This window comes from Pelmatolapia mariae, linkage group LG13, assembly GCF_036321145.2.
Source record: "Pelmatolapia mariae isolate MD_Pm_ZW linkage group LG13, Pm_UMD_F_2, whole genome shotgun sequence".
NCBI lineage: Eukaryota > Metazoa > Chordata > Actinopteri > Cichliformes > Cichlidae > Pelmatolapia > Pelmatolapia mariae.
Window position 1 is genome coordinate 14,031,173 of NC_086238.1, and position 26,347 is coordinate 14,057,519.

Below are 26,347 nucleotides of genomic sequence, written 5' to 3' on the forward strand. Positions count from 1 at the left end.
AACACACCCACTCGTGAACTTTTAATTAAAAATAACCAAACGCAACCACAGTCTTTTCACGCAATGAACACTTTTTTTTCACAGCTCTGTATAACAAGTGGTTTCAAGTGTAATTCATCATATCAGTCAAGTGGTGACAATGTGATGACTGTTGTAAGTGCGACAACTGCGATTGCTCTCTGAGGATAAAAACGAGCACTCCGACCCTGCACTGATGGCCGAAGATGATCCCTCCGAGTTGCCGTAGCGCTGCAAGGCTGTGGCACTCCTCCTTCAATGAACGGTGGAAAGATGGCGACAGCATACGCACAAGCGAGAGTCGACTGTACCGGCGGATAAAAAGTGCTGTAAAGAGACAAAATCCACCTCCTTTGCAGAGATTTAGCGGTGCAAAGTGTGTTTGATATAGCCAAGACATGGTATAGCCCATGCACAGCTTGAAATAAGGAGCCACCGCTTTGTTATGGAGCCGCCGGATCGGAACAAGCCCAGCAGGTAAGCGATTTCGTTGAACAGACACTTTAACGCCAGGATTTCGTAGTTGCCAAATAGTGAGCTAGCCATGACACTGCAGTCGGAGCGCTTGCGCATCCAGCAGAAATCGACTTCCTGTCAAATAGTGATACCCGTGCAGTTAATGCATTTGCAGAACACTAGTTGTAAACTTTTTGGAGAAACACTTTCCGGGGGAGCTTGCCACATATAATTTATTTCCAAGCAGTCCTCGGTTGGCCGTGAGAGAGGCAAAAATGCTCACCAAATGCTGAGGTAACGTTATTAACAATCACCAACCGCTATAACAGTGCAACAGTCCCAGCTAGCTAACATCCACATTAGCCGCTGGTCAGTTTATTGTTCAGGCGCAAGTTTGTTGACAGAAACTGACGAGGCTGAAACTGCGTTAGTTTTGCACTGCAGGGCTCTAAAGGAGACTTGAATATTTTTTTTTTATTATTTTGTCTCGCCGAGCTGTGCATTTCCCTTCCAGTAACAGAAAAGCAAAAACTTCGCTACTGTAGCTAGCATGTTGCTTCACTGTTATTGTTAACTCAGTGGGTACATTCGGCGCCGGTGCTGGACGTTGAATCTGCGCTTTCAGACTTGGTGCATTTCACGTTGGCTCACTATTACTGCAGGAATAAGAGTGCGGTTGATAACATGTCGCAAACGTGCCGCGCTGCGGATGTTTGGGCGTACTGTATGCACTCAAGTGCAAAGTTAGTGCGCGATATATTTTGTGCAATCGCGCAGGAGACCGCGTTTTAACCAGAGTCTCAGGAGATTTCGATATGGGCGCATCTGGTAATCGAAATGCCGCAGTGTTTGCCCCTGACCGCTGGCGACAGACCCTCAGGAATCTGCTGTTGTGTCTTCCCCTCTCCTCCTCCTCCTCCTTCTCTCATGCAGTTTTATTTGGGAGGGGGGCAGAGCGAGCAGCATTTTTCATGTTGGATCAGCTCTTGTCATCTGCCATAATCCCATTTTTGAGTAAATAGCCAGTCTTTTTCTTTTCCTTTTTGGTGGCTATTTCGGTAATGATTGCGTAGCAGCCACTTGTTATTACCTTACGCTTTTGTGGTCACTCAGTCGAAGTGGATACACAAACAGCTCGCGTGATTGTGCAACATTGGCCCTGAGTTAGGGTTATTGCTGTCCGACATGACTGCATGAAGAAAACTGATGAGCCAGTGGCCACATTATTGCTGAGAGCATGTCGGTTATGTTGATTTTACTTACATGCTTATTAGACCACGTTTAGTTTGTGCACCAGCACATGAAAAGGTAACCGTTGCTCTAGTGGAGCTCACGCAAACGCTCAGCGGTGTTTTACCAGTTAACAAATGTTTTAAGTGAGTCTAAATCTGTCTCTCCTGCAGAGTTTGCTTTCCTGCTGTTTCTATAGTAATGGGACTACTATAAACTGCCAGCAAAACTTGTAAACAGCAGAGTTTACATGTTCCAGGCTGCAAGGTTTGCACAGAAGCGACATTAGTTCAACATCTAGCATGCTCCATGATGCATGGCTCTGCATATACATTTAAACTGCAGACTGAAGAGACAACAACAAATAAGTTTGCTTTTAGTCTTCTCAGCTATCTACCTCTTTGAGCTTATATAAGATTGTTTCGCACCAGCAGCTATTTTAAGAAACATCAGTTATGTGCTCGCTCTGCAGTTGAAGGCTATCCCTATCTTTGCAAGTACAGAGGTCCTTTGTCAATAATGTCTCGTTCTCAAAGTCAGTCTGAAGACACTGTGGCTCACAAGCATTCCAGAGATTTCAGGATGTGGTGTGCTATGTGCAGTAGATAGCTGCCTGGAGCCCCGTAGGCGCACATTGGGCAGAACTCATTAATGCCTCGCTTTTGCCAGGAGCACAGGCTGTAGAATACAGATGGACCATCCTCTAGCATTTCCTATCTGCATCCTGTCTTTGCCCACACCTGCTTTAGAGAAAGAAACTAACACTCTCACAGGCTGCCACTCTCATCTGTCATTTCCTTTTAAACAATAGCACTTTTGTAACTGCTGAACTGTGGCAACTGATGTTGCTAATGCAGGAGAGCGACCGTGTAATAAAAATGATTAAGCACTGCTGAATACCATGTTTGTCTACTTTGAATACATGCTTTATAATGTGCACAGCTGCAGGACAGGGTGCAAGTTTGAAACTAAAAGAGGTGTTGCTTGTTTCTCTCTGCAGTTTCAGATTACGTTTCAAAGGTGGAGCAGACTGCTGCTTTCACCGCATTTATAATGCATGCGTCATAAGGTGAAAAACATGTCATTACACCATTTAGCGTTTAACTCGCGCTCCAGCCGACAGTGTGCAAACAGCGTCTGCTTTAGCTGCCGCTGGTGCAGTCTTTTCTTAGACCGAGACTGTTCCCTGTGGTGAGCAAAGTACAAGTCCAGATAGTAATCAAAGCAGTGTTTTAGAAATAAGTTCACTTTTTTTTCTGGAACTATGAATCAGAGTGCGTTTAGTGACAAAATCAAACTTCTTAGTTGTGCATTAACAGTGTGCTTTGCATAGTTAGTGCATGCAGGAGAAGTTGGGAGGTCACGCTGTTCCAGCAAAGGGTGTGGTGAAGTACATCTTGTTCATTGTTTCTGAATTCTGTCAGCTTACGATGCAAAAACTGATTGCTGCTTCAGCTCTGCCAGTTTATCAGGCGTTAACAGCACGTCAGGAATGCTTAATGTTGCGCACACGTGTGCTGCATTTCCACGGAGCACACCAATTGCTTTTTAATCTTATGCGCTCAGCGGTGAACGATGGTTTGAAATTAGTACCCCGCAGATGCATGCTTTTTACAGTGGTGGTGGGGTAATTCAAAACTGTATTTAGCCTACCAGTTAGGCATCAGTTATGGCAGCATGACCTAATTAAAGCAAAGTGTGCTCTTACAAAAACCCGACCACCTTCTCCTCCTTTTCCTCTCTGTGGAAAAAAAACAAAAACAAAAGTCCCCTTTAGTTTGGGCATTGTGAGCAAGTGTGCTCACTAACCAGCTGTGTGGTATTCAGCCGTGGGCCTCACGGGCCACGTGTCACCGTTATACAATAGAGAGCCCCTTGCTGGTACAATAGTGTGGATGGTTGGTGTCAAAGGTCAGCCCCCCCGCGACTCTGGCAGCCCTTGGTATCTCTGCTTCAGTCACTATACAGAAAAGACTCTCGATTTTTGTGCCGTTTATTATTCACTTAGTGTTCTGCCTGGGGCTTTAGCATTCCACTGGCCTTTATGGGAGCCCCAATGAGCCATCAGATGAGCCATTGAGAGCAGCCAGACACCATCTGCAGTGATTATTCACTATCAGCAGCCAGGCAGGGACAGCTTGAAGACCACAGTGCTGCTATGGTTAACTGCAGGACACACATGCTGGTAACTTTGTGCAGCCTGTAAGTAGGTTAAGAAATTCACAAGACAAATTTGCGTATCCCTTCCTGCAACGGCACAGCCTGTGCTCGAAGCGTGTCATGGCAACCTAACAAACAACCGGCCCCAGTGGCGTCATTGGTTCCGCTCTCATTCCTGAATGATTGAATCACTCTGTTCTGCGTAGAGGAGTACGTTTTTAAAACTTGGTCTCATTCCCTCGCTCACATGTATGTACTATTTCTGTCCTCTTTCTCACATGGACACACACACACACACACATCCAGGCTTTGGAATGTTTACAAATGCGCACACAATCTGATCACTTGTGACACACGCACGCACACACATGCCGTAGGAGTTTTTGAAGCATAACAGGTTTTTAAATGCGTTCTGGTACTAATGCAGGAGTATGGTGTGTACTTCAGCGTTCAGCAGTTTTTGTAAATCTGCTTTCTTCTTGCAGCTTCCTGATACCTGTCTCAATTATCGCATAACAAAAACCAAACTCATTTGTCTGTTGTTGTGATTAATGCCTTTATTGTAAGGAACACAGTTGCCTACTGTGCATGCACACTGAAAAGTACTGCATGGCGTTTTGTCCGTCTCTTGCAGAACAAGTTCCCTCACAGTACATTCATAGAGTACATTCATAATGAAGTCAGTGTGCTTTCATTTAAGGGTTGATCTGCGATTTGTTCTGTGACTGTTGTAGGTAAGCTGGTTGTGCTGTCACGGAGATTAATGGGTTGTTAGAGTTATTGACAAAAAATTTCAAATATTTTAAAACAAAAGGGCTTAATTCCAGTGAAGTTACGAGAACATCATATCTAAAGCATTCAAGTTGGTAGGTCCAACAAGTTAACATCTGAGTTTATAGGCTGTTTCACAAGATGGGAGCTTCTAAGTGCTTAAATAATTCGACATTTTCCATGAACAGAAACTGGCTGTACTATTGCAGTGACCCTGAGTATGACGGTTGTTTTGTGAGAACAGGTATTCGTGATTGCAGCTAATCTTGCACATGCAGCATTTTCAGCAGGTGTTCTGACCTGTGTCTGCCTGCATGTAGCTCCACAGCTGCTCCCACACTCTCTCTCTCTCTCTGCATGTGTATGTGTGGAGAGTCACATAGGCATTCTGCCGGGGGGGCAGATGGGTGAAAGAACTGCAGCCCCCCCTCCCAGCAGATACTCACACTCCCCAGGTGACAGCGACACACCCATCCCCCGTTTGAAGCTGCCGGCACACAGGCTAACAGGCACGTGTAGGGGAATGCCTTTGAGTCAGATGATCAGCAGAGGCACACATGGTGACTTGCATAAATATAATAGATATCACCCATTTTCATTCGCCTCCCCTTCGTCCCCATTGTTTTATTTTGGCAGGGTCAGCCCTTGTAACCTTTCTCTCTAATCCTATTAAAAAAAAACCTCTCAGAAAGGCCTTAGGGCACAGAGCTTTGACATTGTAATCTGGAAAGGCGTGGTGCTCTTCCACATTACTACCCCTCCCCTTTTTCCCTTTTTTTTCCCACAAGGAAGTGTTTCAAGTGTTTGTAATCTTTCCTTTCTGCAGAACTAGCTGCTACAGCCTTTCAGAATGCTGGTAAGCGCCTGTGGTATCCAATATTATTGTTTCCTCAAGATTTACTGGAATCTCCTGGGGGTGTTATAATGTTTTGCACAAGAACCATATTTGCATGCAACTGTGCAGTATGACTTAGACAGATTTAATGATGGGTTACTATAACTCCCTTTTTGGTCAAGCTATATGTTTACCAAGACACACACAAACAGTTTGATATCCTGCACCTGGATGCCTGTGGTCATGCACAGACTATTGCTGTTATACATTTAGGGGGCAGCCAGAGAGACTCCCCCCTCCAGGGCAGACAAGTCGTCACACTGCTGTGGGTAGTAGCAGACGTTCAGTCTAGCTGCAGTTTAGCAGCCTGTCTCCTGTGGTATTGGGGATTTGCTGCACAGTCTGTTATTGGTGCAAACAGACAAGCACTGTTTGACCTTGTGCACACATTTCTTAGGTCGTGCTAGTGATATGAATGAAATGGTTTCATAATGCCAAGTCGTTGTGTCTCCAAATCTAGTTTCTGTTCCAGGTAACAGTTCTTATGCATATAGGCCAGTCTAATTTAAATATGCAGATCTAGCTCAGACCAGTGTGTTGTCTTTTCTTTTGTCATTCATGCCTGACAGGCAGGCCAAGCCAGTGGAAGATGCATCCCTACGGAGCCAAGAAGTGGCTGAATCCTGTGACTCTCCCAGTGAGGAAGAGGAAGCTCTGTATGGGACATCACCTCCATATAACGCCCGTCAGATGAAACACATGTCTAGCAAACACCTGAGGAACAGTCAGGGGAGGAGCGCTGGGGGGTCTCCAAACAAATGTAAGTTAGTAAATCAATTTTACAGAGAAATGTGTACATAGAAACCCCACATTACATGCATTACATGTTTTACACACAGTGTTCTGACTGGAAGTCTGTTTCTTTTCCCAGCTGACGCCAGCTCATCTGCCCTGAAGGACAGTTCCAAGGCAGTGGAGACATCTAAGGAGCACAGCTACAAACAGGGCAAGAAGCAGAGGTCTGCACAGCGCTCCACAGAGAGAGACCACAAGAAGACATTTGAAGGCTCATTTATGCTGGATCCCCTCTCAAAGCCCCTCATGGAAACCAGAAAACATTATTTGAGTTTGGGCTGCAGCAGTCGCAGTCTTCCTGTGTCTATGCCCCATATGTCCCGCACCCACCGGCAGACCTCAAGGACAGACTGTCCTGCTGATCGCCTCAAATTCTTTGAAACTCTGCGGCTGCTGCTCAAGCTCACGTCTATGTCCTCCAAGAGGAAAGAGAAGGAGCAGCGAGGCCTGGAGAACATGCCTTACTTGGGTCACAACAATGAGGTTATTTGGCTGGAGCTGCAGGCATGGCACGCACGGCGTTCCACCGGTGACCAAGACCTTTTCCTTTTCACTGCCCGCCAAGCTATCCCTGACATCATTAACGAGGTTCTGCACTTTAAAGTCAACTATGACAGCCTGAGAGGGGCTCAGTGTTCAGAGTCTCAAGCAATTCAGGAGGACTATCAGAGAGTCCCTGATCTAGTTTGTGAAGAGAAGAGGGAGCCTACTGTAGCAGAGACCAACCACTGTGGAGTAGATCCCTGGGGCTTTAGGGCCTGCCCCTCATCAACAATGAATGCAGCAGAGCCTCTCGGCTCTGGCGCTGATTGCAGGGAGCATCTTCAACGTCAGCGGCTGGCATTTGAGCAGGTCAAGCGAGTTATGGAACTGCTGGAGTCTGTGGAAGCTTTGTACCCCTCTTTGCAGGCCTTACAAAGGGACTACGAAAAGTATGCAGCACGAGACTTTCAAGGCAGGGTGCAGGCGCTCTGTCTGTGGCTCAATATCACCCAGGACCTAAACCAGAAGCTGCGCGTTATGGCCACAGTGTTGGGCATCCATGACTTATCCCGTATCGGGTGGCCCGTCTTTGAGATCCCTTCACCTCGCTGTTCTCGCGGAAACGAAGATGAAGAGAACGACGACGACGACGAGAACGACTCGATAACCACTTTTACCACAGAAAGTGACGTCGAGGACAGAGATGGCGAGGACAACGGAGAAGCGAGTCCTGTCACAGAGGGAGAGTTGTCTCCTACCCTGACTCCTAAATTTGCCCGTTTGTTGTCCGAAGATGAATTTCTTCCAAATGCTACTTCAGGAAATGCAGAAGCATCCGTGGGAGGAGGGGTGTTCTGCCCAACATCCATCTACAGACCATTTGTGGATAAAGCTCTAAAACAGATGGGACTACGTAAACTGATCCTCAGACTGCACAAACTGATGGATCGCTCTCTTCAGAGGTCCAGAGCAGCACTGCTCCGCCACACTCTTGCACTAGAGGTGAGGCTGTTATTCTAAGAAATCTGGTAATAAAAAGGAGTCACATTAGTAAAGCTACATCTGGGTGTGTCATCTATCCAGGCCCTGCTGGTTAATGACTTAATTGATGTATAGAAAAGTAACTAACAGCGATATGATGTTTTGTTTGTTTTTCATTTTTTACTGATCGAGCTTTTTCTTGTTTACAAAATATTTTTAAACAAAATAAAAATAGAACCAAGTTATAGAAATGATTAAACAAATTTAAACCAAATTAATGTTACCACAAGCTCTGCAACAGAATTATTTGAAGTGTGATCGTCATTGTATGTTAAAAATAATTGGTTAATTAAGCTGTTGTGACCGTTTTGGTCATTTGAATCTTTAATATAAAAGATGAAAAGATTAGAAAGATATAAAAGATTTATCAGTATCATTCTACTGATAAATACTGGTACATTGATTTCTAAAATTGGATTGGTAGTTTAAGTTGTCATTGAGAATAGTAATGGCTTGTAAACACCAAATATTCAAAAGGTTTTCACAAGTCGGCCCAGGTAAAACCCCCTACTCAAGTCAAGTCACAAACAATAGGGCTGACTTGTCTCATCTGCATTACCTGGCACGTCGTTAGCATATGTATAGAGTTTTAAGTAGGGGGATTATATTTGCGCTGCCTTTAAGGAGTGTAGTCTGTGAGATGCACATCTGCTTGCCAACTTTTTTTCAGATGCTGATGAAAGGCTAATTATTTCCTTTGTTTAGTTTATTTAAAGTAAAATACTTTGAGGTTCTGCCAATTAATATATTGGTATATATTATGCATTGTTTGCATGCTGTGGATTGCAACAGACTGTTTCCCAAACATCTGTTCAATCATAATTTATTGTAAACAGTGAAACAAGATAATCAAATGCATTTTTCAGTAATAACGTTCTTTGTAGATAAACGCTAGGAAATGAAAATTTTGTTTTTAATCAATTATTTACAAGAATTAATTTCAAGGAATAAAAGTTTAATTCATTGCACTCTAGAGCTGAATTGCAACGTGACAACTGAGTGGCCTCATAATTCATGCAAAAACGTATTTGCTATTAAGTATGTGTGATTTTTCTAAGCGGATCTATACCCAGAAAGTTGATTCTGTTCAGTGGGTGAAACATTTTGTCATTCAGGTGAGAAACGGTGAAGTTTCTCCCACTAAAAATGTAACGTTCAGATAAACAGAATCAGCTTTCTGGGATTTCCTTGCCTGGATGATTAAGCATGCATCAAGACAAATGGGTACGTAGTATAGAGCTTTGCACTAGCAAAAGATCCCTGATTTGACCCCACGTGGAGAAACAATTCCTTTTAGGGTTTCCATCAGTGAGAAAAATCAAACATGCAGAGCTGCCTGCCGTTGCAACCCATTGTAAATAACAGAGCAGACAAAAGTAGAATTCAGTGTGTGTGTTTTTTTCTTTCCCAGTTAAAGCAATGATACAGTAAATTAGTTCTAAACAGCTGAATAGCATTTTTGTCCACAGAAGCAGTGTAGCAACTCATTATATTGTTTGTATGTTAATATAATTTAATTAGTCACTTGAGGAAACCTCATTTCGAGAAGTTCTTACAGGTAGGAGCTTACGAGAAGTCCCCTTCCCCCGAGACTTTCTTAATTAAGTTCACACTCCTCTTCCACTTGTAGTTTGCAGACTTTCCAGACCCAATGCTGTACAGCGATTACCTGCCTGAGCTGTCACGACACGATCAGTGCAGCGGTCCTGCTGACCCTGAGCTCGGAGCGGACCAGGTGTCCTGGGCGGATCTGCTGGACATGGATCTTCCATCCTTCCGGCCAGCGTTCCTCGTACTGTGTAGAGTCCTCCTCAACGTCATTCATGAATGCCTTAAACTGCGACTTGAACAGAGGCCCGCTGGAGAGCCCTCGCTGCTCAGTATCAAACAGGCAAGCAGCTGTCCAAGTCCTTGCTTTTTTCTCCTCGGTTTTACTTCTTCTTTTACTTCTCAACAGTCCTGTGATGCCTGCAAACATGCAGTTTAAACTTTTGGTGAACAATTAGCCTTAACATTTGTTGTACACAAGTGTTCTTACATGCGTTTGCTTGTGCTCTGCAGTTGGTGCGCGAGTGTAAAGAGGTCCTTAAAGGAGGTCTTCTGATGAAGCAGTATTATCAGTTCATGCTGCATGGTGTGGTGACTGACGCTCAGGGCTTGCAAATAAACGCCAATATTGATGAGTTTGAAGAAGATCTTCACAAGATGTTGGTGGTAAGTTTCCCAGCCATTCACCCGCCTCTGTTTTCAAACTGTAGTTTGTGATTATTCACCGTGTGCTGCTTTTTGTGCAGGTTTACTTTGACTACATGCACAGCTGGATCCAGATGTTGCAGCAGCTGCCTCAGGCCTCTCATAGCTTAAAAAACCTGTTGGAAGAGGAGTGGCACTTCACCAAGGTCATCACTCCTTACATCCGTGGAGGAGAGGCCCAGTCTGGGAAGCTTTTCTGGTGAGTGAGCCTGCAGTCGGTCAGAAATGTGCCATTTTTAAAACCGAGTGACCGCATTCTTGTTTTAGTCACGGCGCCTGCTTGCAGAAGTTTATTAATCATTTATATAAAACTGAGCAGTGTTCCGCTCTCTGCAGTGACATTGCTGGGATGCTGCTCAAATCCACTGGAGAGTTCCTCGATGCTGGTCTGAAAAAGAGCGATAATGAATTCTGGGAAAGTGCAGATGACAGCACCGCCTCAGATGAGATCAGGTGAGGATGATGATGGAGTTGTTAGATTTCAAGATTTCGTCAAGTTTTTATTGATGTTTTTGTCCCAGTGCATTTTGATTTTAAACTCTGAAGCTTTTGATTTTTGCAGGCGGTCCGTTGTTGAGACTAGTCGGTCTCTTAAAGAGCTGTTCCACGAGGCCAGGGAGCGAGCATCTAAGGCGCTGGGCTTTGCCAAAATGCTTCGTAAGGTGAGAAACTGACAAAGTAAAGAATATTCACTTCCTTGACTTAAAAAGAAAAAAAGAAGATGCAACAGTACTGGCTTTGTAGTTTGTCTGTGACCCTGTTTTCTCTGTTTACCGAAGCACCGGGATTGTGTGTTTTGACACGTAGTTTGTTTGCACCCTTCTCTGCAGGACTTGGAGGTTGCTGCAGATTTCACTATCACTAACGGTGTTACTTGTCTCCTCGAGGCACTGAAGAAAAGAAACTATGTCAAGGTGTTTATTTTGTTTTGCTTTTATTACATTTTATTTTGCCCAGTTTCTGATCTTCCTTCTGCCCTGGGGTTATTTATGTAACTGTTTAACCTCCCCCCCACTCAGGTTCAGATACCGGGTTTGGAAGAGCTTCAGGTTTTTGTCCCCTGTGGCTTGATGAATCAGCGACCCGTCATCCTGCAGCTTCTTAATGCTGCAGCTGGCAAAGACTGTTCTAAAGAGCCAGATGAAATCGCTGAGGACGAGGCCTACCTGCTCATGAGCAAACACAAAGCTGGGGATTCCACTACTGATTCTGACTGGGCTCAGTGGGATGGAGAGCTTCTCAAGCTGGTCCCACAGATGGAAACTGTTGACACTTTAAGGGCCATGAAGGTTTGTGGCATTTCTAAATTCAGTCTCTGCATGCAAGCGTGTGCGTCTGCCTGTTTGTACCTGACGCTTATGTGCCTCACGATGGTTTGATATGCTTTCAGGTAGAGAACATGCTGTTGATAGTGATGCAGTCAGCTCACCTGGTGGTTCAGAGAAAGGTTTTTCAGCAGTCCATGGAGGATGTGCTTACTCCTAACCGAGAGCAAACATCGAGTCAGCCTCTCATCGCGGGCGCTCTGGAAGAGCTCAAGGTGCTTATATAACCACATGCTTGACATCTAACCCATGGTTTATTCTGTGTTGTTGTGCAGACAGGTGCATGTCGGTGTCCTACTTTCAAATCTGTTTTTATAGCAGCTGCTATCAGCTACCCTGAGTTTCTGCCCTATTAACATTAGATAAAAAGAAGAAACAGAGTCATTTTCAGGTCATATTTTAGAAGTGCTTCCTAAATGGAAGCCACTAAACTTTCAGCAACTTTATCTGTTACTTTCAAAATAAAAATCTCACACGGTTGGACTTGATGATAAATACATGCATTAATAATCATTTTTATGAAAAAGGTTTTAAACATGTCTCTTTCTTTTCTCGTGTTTCTCTCTCCTTTCACAGAATGAGGCATTGCAGCTATGCATTAAGATAAGCCATGCCATTGACCGCGTAGATTACATGTTTACCACAGAGTTTAAGGCCGAGATCGACGAGTCTGAGTCAGCCACTCTGAATCATTACTACAGGGAGGCGATGACACAAGGCTACAACTTTGCCTTCGAGGTAAAAGACTGGAAAAAATGGAAAAGTGTGGCAGATGCTGTGTCTCAATTCCTGTTGCCGCACGCTTGCTATTTTAAGTACATAAATGCACTCAAACTGAGAAGTACAGCTACATACAGTACTGTGCAAAGGCTTTGAGCAGAAGCAGTGATTTATTGAAACATACATGGAAATGCAGCGTGTAAGGCATAGGAATAGTTTTTCAGGATTCTTGAAGGGCATTCTTTGGATGTTGGCTGCCTTTTGTTCCATTCTCAATCAACTTGACTGTACTTTGATAATTTTTCAGTTTTTTATGACTCATTTCATAAATATAACGAAACAGATTTCCTTTGAAAATGGTCAGGCATAAAGACTGGACTGAAAATGAATGAAAAAAGGAGCCAGTGCCCAAAGAAAAACTTTGAAAGACCTTCAAAAAGCCAGGAGAACCACTGTAATGTAACTGTAATGTAGTCTGGCTCCCTAGAAGCAAAATACAAAGAAATGAAGGAATGACTCAGGACTTTTGCACAGTTGTTTAGCATCTTATCAGTCTCTTTTTTTGCTTCCAGTATCACAAGGAGGTGGTGCGTCTGATGTCAGGAGAGTTCAGACAGAGGATCGGGGAACGTTATATAGCTTTTGCCCGCAAATGGATGACCTATGTCCTGACCAAATGTGAGAGTGGCAGGGGCACCAAACCCAGGTAAGATGTTCCTATCAGCTGAACACTAATTGTTCACTGTGCTCCTTCCTGAGTATGTGCTCTGCTTGGTAGTCTTCTGGTCTGCAATATGCTACTCAGGGATGCTTTTTGTAGCTAAAGACAGGCCTACTGGTGGAGTATTAAGCTATAAGATTTTTATTCTGCTGCTGCCATATTTATTTACTGTGGAAAAATCACAATGTTCATTAAAGATGTCCTCTTTGTCAAGAGCTTTTCCTTTGAGCCATGACTTGTTACTATGGCAACCTTGCACTCTTAATGCAGTGAAGACTTTGACAGAAGCATGACATTTTGGATAGTGTCTAATAATAGTGTGACAAATACTCAAACAAAAACAGTCCCACTTAACTCTGGGTATGAGTCAGTTGTCATATTAGTGCTTCCTGTCTTAAATGCTTAAAAAAAACCAAACCACCCCCCATAAATCATTAACTAAACATTCTGTTGTTGTTTGTTTTTGCATGCACGGATTAACAATGTTTCGCTTCCACAGGTGGGCGACTCAGGGTTTTGACTTTCTTCAAGCTATTGAGCCTGCCTTTATATCAGCATTACCAGAGGATGACTTCCTGGTAAGTATAGTTTCCTACGACATACACAATAGGCATGCTTGGAATACAATATTTTTATACTAACTGAAAATTTATGTTGTGTTTCTTCAGAACTTACAAGCCTTGATGAATGAATGTATTGGACATGTGATTGGAAAACCCCATAGCCCTGTTACTGGCCTGTACTTTGGTAAGAAGCTTTTCCACGATAGCATCTTCCATATCAGGATTGATTTCAGGTTATACGCTGCAAGTTTACAATCTGGATGCCATGGAGAGGACACTGCTACACAAAGCAGACACAGCAGCAGTGACATTACGGTTCAGTTCACATAGAATATTAAAAAAGCGTGTGTGTGAATTGAAGTTGACTTTAACTTCTTTAAAGTAAATGAGTAAAAATATGAAAATCTGAGGAGTCCTGTTATGACATTACTTGTTACATAATGCACATTAAGTGTTTATGGAAAAATAATTCTACCACCAAATAATGTTTTTATGTAAAAGGTGTTATGTTGTTGGAAAATTAGATATGAAGTTGGCAAACTAGTACCAGAATAAAGCAAAATGTTGCTACATGTATGTCTTTGATAGAGTAAAGTAGTTCAGCACAGTGGTATATGATTATAGACCACCAATTCCAGTAAAGTTGGGATGTTGTGTAAAATGTAAAGAAAACTTCTCATAAACACAGATTTATTGAAATTGATTAACTAACTTTGATGACAGCAACATGAATCAAAAAAGTGGGGGCAGTCATAACATCCCCTCTTCCTGTACAAACGCTCCATAAATGTCTGAACTCAGGAGACCGGTTTCTGGACTTTTGGGAGAGACGTGTTGTCCCATTCTTGTCTGATATTGTCCTGTCTGGATTCTAGCTGCTCCACAGTCCTGGGTCTTATTTGTCATATTTTTGGTTTCATGGTGTGCCAAATGTTTTATGCTGGAGAAAGGTCCAGGCAGCAGGGAGGCCAGTTCAGCACCTAGATTCTTCTTTTAGAAAGCTACGCTGTTGTAATAGCTACAGTATGCGGTTCAGCATTGTCTTGCTGAAATATCCCTGAAAAAAAAGTCATATGGATGGGAGCATATGTTACTCCAAAACCTGCATTGATGCTGCCAGTTCCATAGACGCTGGAATTACCCATCAGATATGAACGGCGCACGGATAACAAGGCAGATGGCCCCTCTCCTCTTTAGTCCAGAGGATGTGGCATCCATGGTTTTCTAAAAGACTTTCACATTATGATTCATCTGATCCCAGAACAGTTTAATGCTTTGCTTCAATTCATTTAAAAAAAAGTTCTAGCCCAAAGAAGACGAAAGCATCTCTAGATCACACGTTAATGTTCACGTCTTCATGTTTGCATGTTAGAGCTTTAACCTGCTTTTGAGACTGGTACAGTAAACTGTGTTCACAGCCAGACAGGATCATGTCTGTTTTTGGGCCTCGGGGCCCAAAGTTTACCGGTATCCAATTGATTGTCAACCTTGCTCTTTGTGCCCTTCGAATCCTTTGATGATATTATGAACTGCAGATAATGAGATATTCAAAGTCTTTTCAAGTTTACATTAAATTACATCATCAGTTAAATTACTTCCAATACATTAAGTTAGATTTTTGCTCTGTAATTTGTAGACAGTCTTTTGCAGATTGGTGAACCTCTGCTGATCTTCACTTTTGAGAAATCCTGCCTCTCTAAAATACTTTACTGACCTGCTGCCAATTAATCTCATTAGGAGCAAAGCTTTCTCAAGCTGTTTTATTTTATTACCACTTACCTTTCCAGCCGCTTCTACCTCTCACCCCAATATAATATCTTTGAGATGTATTTCTGCCATCAAGTATTAGCTAATGAGCTAATACTTTTATGAAATAGTAAAATGCCTCACTTTCAACATTTGATGTTTTCTGTGTTTTATTGGGAATAAAATATGACTTAATGAGATTAGTAAATCATTGCATTTTAATACAACGTTCCAACTTTTTTCGCACTGGAGTTATAAAAACATGACTTAGATATCTTGTTACTGCTAACTAATTTCTCATTCCCATGATTTACACCCAGTGATGATCTGTTTTTTGGGGGGAGGGTTTGGACAAATTGAATAAATTTAACATTTGTTGTTTTTCTTTTCAGGTCCCAGAAATAGTCCTCGCCCTGTAAAGTTGGTGGGTCGTTGCCATAGTGATCCACCAAACCCCCCTCTGATCATCCCTAATGCTGAAGGGTTCAGGTGGGTGGCTGCAGTTTAAGTTTTTCAACACTTTTTCTTTTAATGTTTAAACTCTGTCCTGCATGGCTTTGCTTTTTTACCTTCTAATGTTTTTTCTGGCTAGTTAAGCTTGTGAAACATTTGAGCTTCTTTGTTTGTGCGTGTGTGTGTGGTGTGTGTGGTGTGCTCTGTGTGTGTGTGAGTGAGTGTGCATATCTGTCCGTGAACCAGCCACCCAGTCACACACCTACATATATCTACACACATCCCATGCAAGCCACTTTACCTCCCAAGGCAGCGCTCCTCAGTTTGTTTTTTCACCACACAGCTCTCGAAGTCTCCCCTGTGATCTCCGGAACCAGCTGTTCCCAAACGGCCCTCGCCCTGTCCCTCAGGGACCAGGGGAACAGAGCCACACCAAAGCACCCGGCAGCACCCCCAATGACGTCAGGTAGCTTTGCCCCGTCCCAAAGAAGAAACTGTTGTCAGAGCTCAGCTCAGTCAAAAAAAGGGGGAAAAAACCCAAAAGCTGTCAGAAATGTTTTTGTAAGGCTTCTGTAAATGGAAGGAGGAAATGCTTCATGTTATTTATTAACTGCAAGATCCAGGACATTTAGTTCTGTACTGAAGAGTTTAAAAGCATGAGTTTAGAGCCAAAAAGTATTTTACCCACTTATCAAATCTGTGATGTCCTGCCAGTGTATATCCTTAACGGTGAATTAAAAAAAATGTAAAGAATGAAACACTTCTAACCTTCTGATTGCATATAAACCAACAATATTTGGGAAATTCTGTGAAATATTCGATTGACTGTTGTACAATGAAAATCACGCACAGGCTCCACATCAGGGCATCACAGATGCAGATGATCAGTCTGTTTGTTTTAGTTTAATTGCTTACGTTTTTAAGCTATTTGACTTCAGATCAAATGAAATAACAAGGCATTTCCATTTTACCTTAAATGTATGTGTAATTAATTCATAGCATGCCTGTAAGATTACAATTATTCTAGTCGTGAGGCTTGATACACAGTGATTTGCATGGCTATAAAAAAAATACAGATTTAAAATGTAGCCTCCTAAAATGTCAACAACTCCAAAAAAAGAAGACTTCCACAGGTCTACTGATTAAGGGAAGAGGCTGTGATTGTTGTGCATGGTGTGAAAACGAACACTACCTCACTGAAAGAGTTGGCTATGAATTCTGCTTTTTAGTGTTATCCACATCTGTCTTGCTTTGAAGCTGGTGACTGACTGCTTTTAGAATTCCTGGTGCATTAGTACAGAAATCAGAGCATGCATACTAAAGGTCTTATCTTCAAGTGTGAATGCCACTGATGAATGCTGAACTGTTAATGGCTTTCATAAGGCCCTCTCTAATTAATCTATATCTTCAACATCTCCTGAATTCAGATTCTTTCCCTCTGAATTTGTAGTAATCTGTTAAATCATGTAATTTACAGTATTAAGTTTCATTATGAACACAAGTCTGGGAAAAATGCTTTAATTAAGATGCCTTTAGAAAAAATGTTACATTTTCCTCCGTTTATTTAAAGATAAAGAAAACATTCAGTGCAAAATGTATCTAGAGTGTACTGTTAAAAAGCTTATAAAGTAAAGTTACTTCTTGGTAGATGAGATTGCACTAACTTGCGCCAGACCGAAACACTCCATCTGAATAAGTAGTTTTTGATTGAATCACAGCATTGCATCAGTTTCTTCTTTGTCTTTGCAGAGGATCCAGTTTCCATGAGAATGACCGGCTGTCATCAGTTGCAGCAGAGTTGAATTTCAGGTCTCTGAGCCGCCACTCCAGCCCTACAGAGGACAGAGAAGGTGGGAACTTTCAGCGATCTATGGTGTTTGATCTGCTTTGCATATTAGCCTTCCTTGTCTGAATCTTCTTTTCTTTTCCTTTCTTACTTTAGAACCTTCGTATCCTAAGGGAGACCCTAACAGTTCTTCACGCAGAAGCTGGGAGCTCCGCACCTTCATCAGCCAGTCCAAGGGTGAGATGATTTAGGGATAGGTACCAAAATCTGGTGCTACAAGTCACAGAACTACTATTAACTAAATCACACAGCAGAAATGTTTCCGAGGTTTAAACATTAATCCTGTCTCCTTTCTCAGACACAGCAGCGCGGCAAAGCCCCATGGAGGCCGTCCGTCTCTCCATTCGCAAGTTCGAAGAGAAACGCTACGCCGTGATGAAGCAACGCAACATCATCGGCCAGGTGTGCCACACACCCAAGTCGTACGACAACGTCATGCAAGTTGGGCTCAGGAAAGTGACCTTCAAGTGGCAGAGGGGCAATAAGATAGGTACGACTTTGGTGTGACTGTTTTTGATTACGATGCAGTTTAACACTCGTGCAAACACAAATGTGATGCCTTTGTGCTTGATCACAGGTGAGGGCCAGTATGGGAAGGTGTATACCTGCATCAATGTTGACACCGGCGAGCTGATGGCTATGAAGGAGGTATGCGCTTCATCTAGTTGGAATTCAATAGTATTAACAGGTCATAGTGACTGTTGATGTTAACAGACATTTCTCATTCTCTTTTTTTTTGCCTCCACTAAGATCCGATTCCAACCAAATGATCACAAAACAATCAAGGAGACTGCAGACGAGCTGAAAATATTCGAAGGCATTAAACACCCGAATCTCGTGCGCTACTTCGGAGTCGAGCTTCACCGGGTAAGAAGCGTCAGTTCAGGAAGCCACCTGTGGCACATGGAAGTGGTGTGGTATTAATGCTTGTGTGCTCACCTGTAGGAGGAGATGTACATCTTCATGGAGTACTGTGACGAGGGCACTCTGGAGGAGGTATCCCGGCTGGGGCTGCAGGAGCACGTCATCAGGCTTTACAGCAAACAGATCACTATAGCCATCAACGTCCTGCATGAACACGGCATTGTCCACCGGGATATTAAGGGTCAGCGCCATGCACTTATTCTATCTCACTTTTGTTTTTCTCTTTATTTGATCAGCAACCGTTTCCTCACCCTCCTCTTTGTTTTCGTCCCCATCAGGAGCCAACATCTTTCTGACATCATCAGGCCTGATTAAGCTGGGTGACTTTGGCTGCTCAGTGAAGTTGAGAAACAACACTCACACAATGCCAGGAGAGGTGAACAGCACTCTGGGAACAGCAGGTAACACATTAAATAAACCTGCAGTGTCAAAATATGATAATCGTCCCGCCACAGACTTCAGTCTGGCTCACTGGACGGCTTTGAAAAATGTGAAAGAGCACTGTGTTTTCATTCATTTTGCAGCTTTTGCTTCTGATAAAGACCTCCCCCATGACCATTAATACAGCACCAAAGTAAAAAAGTAATAGATAAACAATTAAATAACAGAAAGTTCTTGTTTTTTCGCAGTCTCCTGTAGAAATGTGTGATTTTTACAGTTTTACATAATTTTCACATTTTCATGTGCTGCATTAATATTTCTGTCAAATCATTATTGCATTGTTATTATGCATTATATCATACTATTGCTATTAATATCAGATGTGTTGATATTCTTTCAGCATACATGGCACCTGAAGTTATCACCAGAGCGAAGGGAGAAGGTCACGGGCGGGCAGCAGACATTTGGAGTTTGGGCTGCGTCCTTATTGAGATGGTGACTGGAAAGGTAACAAGCTAAAGGGTTTTAGAGGGTTTTCCTTTTCGCACATTCAAAGCTTCACTCTGGTATTTTTCCAAGTTTTAGTTAGCTACTTCAATAGAAAGGAAATTAAATGTAATGTTGAGCTTGCCCGCAGGGGTCATTTTGAGCCATCCTGGTGGCAGTGACCACCACTGCTGTTGTTTTCTAATTTTAACTTTTCTAATTTTAACTTAGATTTTACAAAATGAGTGTTTTAAGTTTCAATTTTTAGAGGTTTTATTAGTTTTATCAATGATTTAGATCATTGATTGTAACGTTAAAATACACATTAGAATAAACTAATAAACAAAGCATATAACATATAACACAACAGCTAACACATCTAAACAATTACATTATTACAGTGGAAAAAATGAAAAGTAAAAAAAAAACAACACTCAGAGTTTATCATCTTGTCCACATCTGCCACCAAACATGCAACCTCATGCAGCCTCCACACTGCTCCACCTTGCCCCTGCTCTGTGGATTTTACTCTTTATTTGCTCAGATTTGTTCTCCACATTGTGGACTCGGCTAGGGTTCCCCCGCTGTTCAGAAAAGCCAGCAACTCGCCCGGTTCTCCACATGTTGAGTCACTCACTCCTCCGCTCTGACCCGCTCTGCTCTGGCTCAAAATCCCATCCTCAGCCTGGCAGCAATTATTCATCTTTTATCTAACTACAGTCCTCTCCATATTTATGTATCAATCACATGTAGCTGTAGCTCATGTTATGGCAGCACATCATGTCTGTAAACAATCTGTAAACCAGCATGCCGCAGTAGTGGTTTTACATTATTTTCTATGGCGTCAAAATGACATTCTCCATGGTTTGAGGTAAAGGTCATAATTTCTTATTTTTTGAAGTCTAAAGTCTAAAATTCAGTATTTTTGAATAATCCTATTTTAGGAAAAGTTACACAGTTTTTAAACTGCCAACTTTGGCAGCTTTAGTGTTTAGCTATAGGGTGCTGTTTCAGTCTGAGTTGTGACCACTTGTGCAAAAACCACTTCCAGAGTGAAGTGAGCATGGTTACTGTTGCTAATGACATGTTTGTCCCCAAACTACAAAACATACTTGTTAAGCATGACTTAACCTTTTTTTTTTTGTAAACCACTTCAGGAAACTCACTTAACAAAATTCAAAGCCACAAGTAAAAAAAGTAACTCATGTTCGTACTTTTCTGTCTGCAGAGGCCCTGGCATGAGTACGAGCACAACTTTCAGATCATGTACAAAGTGGGCATGGGCCACAAACCTCCCATCCCCGAGAAGCTGAGCACAGAAGGGAAGGACTTCCTCGGTCACTGTCTGGAGAGTGAACCCAAACGGCGCTGGACAGCTAGCATGCTGCTTGACCACCCATTTGTTAAGGTGAGATGCTGGGAAGGTTAAACATTTCTAAGTTGTGATTAAAGATTTCCATGGAATTCACATTATATCCCCTACCTCGCATCTGTTTCAGGTCTGCACGGATGAAGAATAAACGAAACCTCCTGTGTGGCTTTAAAGTTTACAAGTTAAAGCACTACTGTACATGTTCAAATAAGAAAAGAGAACTGTGGACACGGAGAAGCAGGAGGTTACTGCTGAAGGCACATGGATTTAAACTGAGGAAGTAATACAGTATCATTTCAGAGGACAACTGGATCTATATAGTATTGATTTGTTGTGTCTTTATCTATGGACTGAGAGAGGACGGGTGGGACTGTACATACTGTAAAAACAGAAAAAAGAATTAGTTTTAATTCCTGTATAAACAATATTGTAAAGTTAAATACCTATTGCCACATTTGTTTGTTCTCACAGGTGAAGAGATCTCTGAAAAGGCATTGAAGAATACTTGTTTTTTTCCTTTCATTTTTTTAACAAAGGGGAATGGACAGGTGGTTGGGGGTGGGGGTGGGGCAAAACCTATAGCACTTTTAAACTGTTTACCCATGGGGACAGTGGAGTTACCGCTTGTCTGTCCCTCTGAGACTGAAAAGGTGTGGTAGGCCTCACAGAATGGAAGGAGAGGCTGCTTTACCTTTATGAAATGAACCATCCAAATGTAATCAACAAATCGTATTGCTTGCTATTTGGCAAGCGTGGGCACTGGGAAGGATTTTTTTTTCTTGTTATTGTATTTTTCTTTGCCTTTGCTGAGGAGAAAATGTCAAGTTGGAGCAATGTTCAAGTCTACTGGCCGCCAGTGAAGAGCTGTTCATGTGACTAGGGCGTTACACAGAAGAGGAGAAACGGGGCCTGCTCTTCCTCCCTGCTGCTGAACATAAAACATCCTCACGGCCGAACACAGACACTGACACACAACTTCTGGTTCTCTGCTGCTCTCACAGTGTTTGCCATGTACAAACAATATTAATAAATGAACTCTCTTTTTTTAAAGAATTTGTTCTGTCTGTCTCTCGCCGTGAAATTTTAACTTATTATGTGTTATACACTCAGCAGTAACTAGTACTGGGTCAGACCCACTTAGTCTTCAGAAATACCTCAATTTTTTGTGGCCTAGATTCAACAAGGTGATGGAAATTTTCCTCAGAGATTTCGGTTGTATAACCACGACATGACTCTCCCCTCCTACCACACCCAAATGTGCGCTATTGGATTGAGATCTGACTACAGTGAACTCTTTGTCATGTTCAAAAGAAACAGTTTGACATAATTTAGGCTTTGTGACATGTTTGAAGTAGCCATAAGAAGATTGATGTGCTTTCATTATAAGGGGATAGAAATGGGGAACGACAATACTCAGGTAGGCTGTGTGCTTAGAAAATATCCCCCACCTTATGCACCTGGGCCTACCATCTGAATGTCGCAGCAGATATTGAGACTCATTAAACCCGGCAACATTTTCCGAACTTTTGTTGTCTAGATTTGGTGAACCCGTGTGAATTAGAGCCTCAGTTTCCTGCTCTTAGCTGACAGGAGTGGTTGGGGTGTGGTCTTCTGCTGCTGTTGTAGCCCATCTGCTTCAAGGTTTGATGTGTTGTGCATTCAGAGATACTTTACCTCATACCTTGTTTGCAACAAGGGGTTGTTTGAGTTGCTGTTGCCTTTCTATCAACTATAAACCCTAGAGATGGCTGGGCAGGAAAATCCTAGTAGATGAGCTGTTTCTGAAATACTCAGACCGGCAAATCTGTCACCAACAACCAACCATGCCACATTAAAAGTCACTGAAATCACCTTTCTTCCTTATTGTGATGTTCGGTCATCTTGACCTGCATGGCAAATTGCACTGAGCTGTTACCATGTAAACTGGTGAACAAGCAGTGGAACCATGAGTGTATTTCATAATGCCATCTTTTATCCATAGCAAAACAGCTCTGTGCTTTTTCTTCCTCTTACATTTTCAACATCTGAAGACCAGTGCCAAGAAAAACCCAAGTGGTGAAACTGGTAGCTGTTAATGTAAAATCATCTCTGAGTTGGAGGAAAGTGTTGAACTTTGTATTACCAAAGCGCCTCTGCCAGTCTCAGTCAAACTTCTAGGGGAGCTGAGAGTATATTTAGAATTTCACATGCGCAAATCAGAATGAAGGGAGGACAGTTTTGCGCAGGACGTTTCCCACAGTAAATTTCTTTTATGTGAATTTTTCCTATGATACATGAAGAAAACACAGAGTCAAGAACCCAGTTGTGTCTGTGCCTGTATCAACTCTTAATAATCCATCAGTTTAATGTGTCCTTGACCTTGCATTTACAATAAATACTCTGTGTTTCCTCAAGCTAATGACATTAGAAAACTACATTTCATGTGAATAAATAAGATAAACGGATAAGAATAGACCTTAATTCGCTAGTCTTATTTTCTGTATGATAGTGTTTGCTGTATTTCACCCCAATAAGCCATCTTTTGATTCAGAAGTTTAGCACACAATTGCAAACAGCTGTAGCCACACAAGCGAAGACAGCAGCAGCTACAGAAGTGGTCAGAAGTTTATACACTCATCATAGGAATGTCGTAATTTCTGATTTTTAATGGTTTCTTTGAACTGTTCTTTTCCAGGGTGGAATGATAGATCTTTAATGACTTTAGAAAATGAGAATTGCGTGCATTATTTTGGGTTGGCCATAATCTACACAGCGTCAAATATATACATAGACCCGCACAGAAATTTGGGTAAAATGTCCCATACTAAGTTGGATCTCAACTAACTTAGTATGGCTTTTGGTAGCCATCAACAAGCTTCTGGCATTCTGGATTTTGGTTGCATATTTGACCACTCCTCTTGGCAAAATCCCTAAATTTTATTTAAACGTGTTGGTTTCCTGGCACGGGCCCAACTTTGAAGTTAGTCCATAGTCAAAAGAATCTTCAATAGGATTAAGGTTAGGGAGTCCACTCCTGAAGCTTAATGTTAGCCTGCTTTATCCACTCCAAAACCAGTTTTGATGTGTGTTTGGGATAATTGTCCTGCTGGAACACCCAACTGTGTTCCAGTTTTAGTTATCTGGCTGTTGATTTGAGGTGAATTTGAGGAAGTACCAGCAAAACAGTCCCGGAGCATGATGCTACCACCACCATGCTTGACATCCGGCACATTGTTCTTAGGTTTGATAGCCTCACTCCAAACATGCCTCATCATTGTGGCCAAACAGCTCAATCTTTGTCTCATCTCACCATAAAACGTTTCTCCAGCAAACATTTGGTTTGTCCATGTGGGCAGCTGCAAATTTCAGTTACGCTTGAATCTGTCTATTTTGGAGCAGGGGTTTCTTTCTTGAAACACCCTCTCAGACCACAGTTATGTAAAACTTGCTTCATTTTGGACAGTGACTGCTGCCATTCTACAAGTTTCTGTTTCATGGCGGGCTTGAACTTTCCTAACCAATTTCCTCTCTAAGGGTAACAGTTTCTTCCAGACCATGACAAAGTTGTGACACATCTGCATAACTTTTACTTATGCAGGATTATTTGAACTGATGATTTTGGAATCTGCAGTTGTGTAGAAATGTCTCTGAAAGAGCTTCCTGACTTGTGGAAAAATACAAGTTCGAAGAAATCATTAAAAACCCCAAATTACCATGACATTCATGCCCATGACGTGTGCATATAAATTTCTGACCACAACTGGAAGTACCATTTGTTAAATTCATTTGATTTACATACACAGCTAGCATTTTCTGCTCAAAGACCTGTGACCATATTCACAGGAATTTCCATAAACAATCTGGGAATAGTGAACATTCTGTCATGAACCACCACTAAGCTGGAAAGCCTGCTATCATTTTAAAGGTTTTATTTTAGAGTACTGCTGTTAAAGTAGTTTAACTGGTGTCATGTGTCATGCAAACTGATGTCTTTGGATGCAAAACTGTTTTTTGAACTTGTTTACTGCAACAAGGTAAAATTACACAAGTCTTCCTTTAAGCAACAACACCTAACATCCAAGTGTGATCTGTGTAGCTGAGAATGGAATTAGTGTACACAGCTTGTGATGCAAAAGGCCATTCTGATGCTGATTATACTGCACAGGAAGAGGGATTTTAGCAGCTGCAGTAGGTCTATTGTGCTGTACTGAACGAATCAAAGCTGTAAAACACAGCCACGTCTTCATGTCACACGCCTGGATTGATGGGCGAGGCACAGCATTATCAGCTCAAGGCTAGTGCTTTCATAAGGTGTGACAGCACCTCAGGCCACTATGACATAAAGATAAAGATTAAACTTGAAGAAAGAAATCTGACACCATTCGCTGTGAGTCACTACTCATTTCTTTGTGTTTTGGTTGCAAGAAGCCAGGCTTTCTTTTTTTCAAAGTGGTTTTGAGCAATAGTTCTCCAGGTTTACTGAAGGTTTTTTAAAGTTTCTCTTTGGGCATTGGCTTCTTTTTCACTCATTTTCAGTCCAGTTAGTGGTCCTGACCATTTCCACAAGAATGCTTTTTGTTTGTTTGCTTGTTTATCAAGCCATTTAACACTGGCATATCATGCACTGGGAATTGGAGAACAAAAGAAGACATTTTAGTTCTAAAATAAATTATCTGCAGCAGATGGACAGTTTCTGATAGTCATGTCCTTAAAAATAAGAAAAAAAATTCAATAATTTACAGTTTACCGTTTCTCAAAAGAAAAAAATGATATGGTTGTTGTGTCAAATTACACAACAGCAGTTCTTGTGTAATACTGTAATTGTGAAAGTCAGTGGTGAATGGACCTTAATATTAATGAACCAGTGTGCGATGGTCTTAACACATAACTGAACAAAAGGCAGAAACATCCAAAGATGAGCTTCAAGAAGCCTGGAGAACTATTCCTGAAGACTGCTTAAAGAAATTAGAAGAAAGCTTGCATAAGAGAGTTCAGGCCATGTTAAGAATAAAGGCAGTAATGCCGAATATTGACTTTCCTGCTTGCTGGAATTGTACAAACTCTGTTTTGCCTTATATACTATGTTTCCACAAATGTTGGAAAATGATTCAGTACAGTGCTGCACACATTCCTAATTTTTTTAGTTAAATATACAGAAATGAGGAGTTCTTTAAGGCTTTTTACTTTGTGTGAGAGATTTCTGTTTTATGCACTTGACCAGGGTTTCATATCTTATCTTTTGATTAAGAGTTAATCAGAAAACAACCTATATCTATGCTGTGAAATTTTCTGAGGATTTCCTCCAGGTTAAGGTTAGATTTTAATAGTTTAACTACATGTTTTATATCGTGTAAATGGAAAATGGGTTTACATTATGATGAATCACTACTGGACTGTGGGCACGTTTGTTTGCATTGGAAAATGTTCTATAAACACTTCAGAGGCCTGACCTGCAAATGTGTGAACTTTAAAAGACCTGTGATGCATACAGAGCTCATGTGTTAATGTGCTTCAAGTGGCTCAAATTGAGTAATTTTTTAAGTGATTTTTTCTCAAAGGTCAAGAGGTTTACTCATCCTTTGTTTTGATTTTTACTCACCATTTCCTGTATAAAATTATTCATACTGATTTATTAATTTAACCATTGCCTACACATGTAGGTCACTTTTCCCAAAATAAAGTTGATGGAGCTGTGCAAAGATACCATCTTTCATAACATCAGCTAATAT

The 26,347-nt window shown here is 41.8% G+C and overlaps 1 protein-coding gene across 3 annotated transcripts; it reads left to right on the forward strand.

Annotated features, from left to right (window-relative positions):
- map3k4 (mitogen-activated protein kinase kinase kinase 4) lies at positions 1-21,191 on the forward strand. Of its 3 annotated transcripts, none has more exons than XM_063491283.1 (27): positions 1-495; positions 6,100-6,290; positions 6,402-7,810; positions 9,480-9,740; positions 9,911-10,063; positions 10,144-10,301; positions 10,439-10,555; positions 10,665-10,764; positions 10,933-11,016; positions 11,122-11,391; positions 11,493-11,642; positions 12,004-12,165; positions 12,720-12,853; positions 13,368-13,446; positions 13,537-13,615; positions 15,570-15,666; positions 15,974-16,096; positions 17,380-17,480; positions 17,573-17,653; positions 17,775-17,966; positions 18,054-18,124; positions 18,227-18,343; positions 18,422-18,581; positions 18,679-18,801; positions 19,182-19,288; positions 20,496-20,675; positions 20,767-21,191. In XM_063491283.1, exons 1-27 carry the CDS (start codon positions 464-466, stop codon positions 20,785-20,787), a joined length of 4,752 nt encoding a protein of 1,583 aa, XP_063347353.1. In that variant the 5' UTR covers positions 1-463; the 3' UTR covers positions 20,788-21,191. The 3 variants fall into 3 exon arrangements, with proteins under 3 accessions (XP_063347353.1, XP_063347355.1, XP_063347354.1); XM_063491284.1 differs by lacking the exon at positions 1-495 and adding an exon at positions 590-768; XM_063491285.1 differs by lacking the exon at positions 15,974-16,096.
- Positions 21,192-26,347: the final 5,156 nt, after the last annotated feature.

What these genes read in the sequence shown, in the direction of transcription:
- map3k4 (XM_063491283.1), top strand. Translation starts at nt 464, where the DNA reads ATGGAGCCGCCGGATCGGAACAAGCCCAGCAG. An exon ending in CGCTGCTCAGTATCAAACAG is followed by an intron (nt 9,741 to 9,910) that starts GCAAGCAGCTGT and finishes TGTGCTCTGCAG; the next exon opens with TTGGTGCGCGAGTGTAAAGA. An exon ending in ATCTTCACAAGATGTTGGTG is followed by an intron (nt 10,064 to 10,143) that starts GTAAGTTTCCCA and finishes CTTTTTGTGCAG; the next exon opens with GTTTACTTTGACTACATGCA.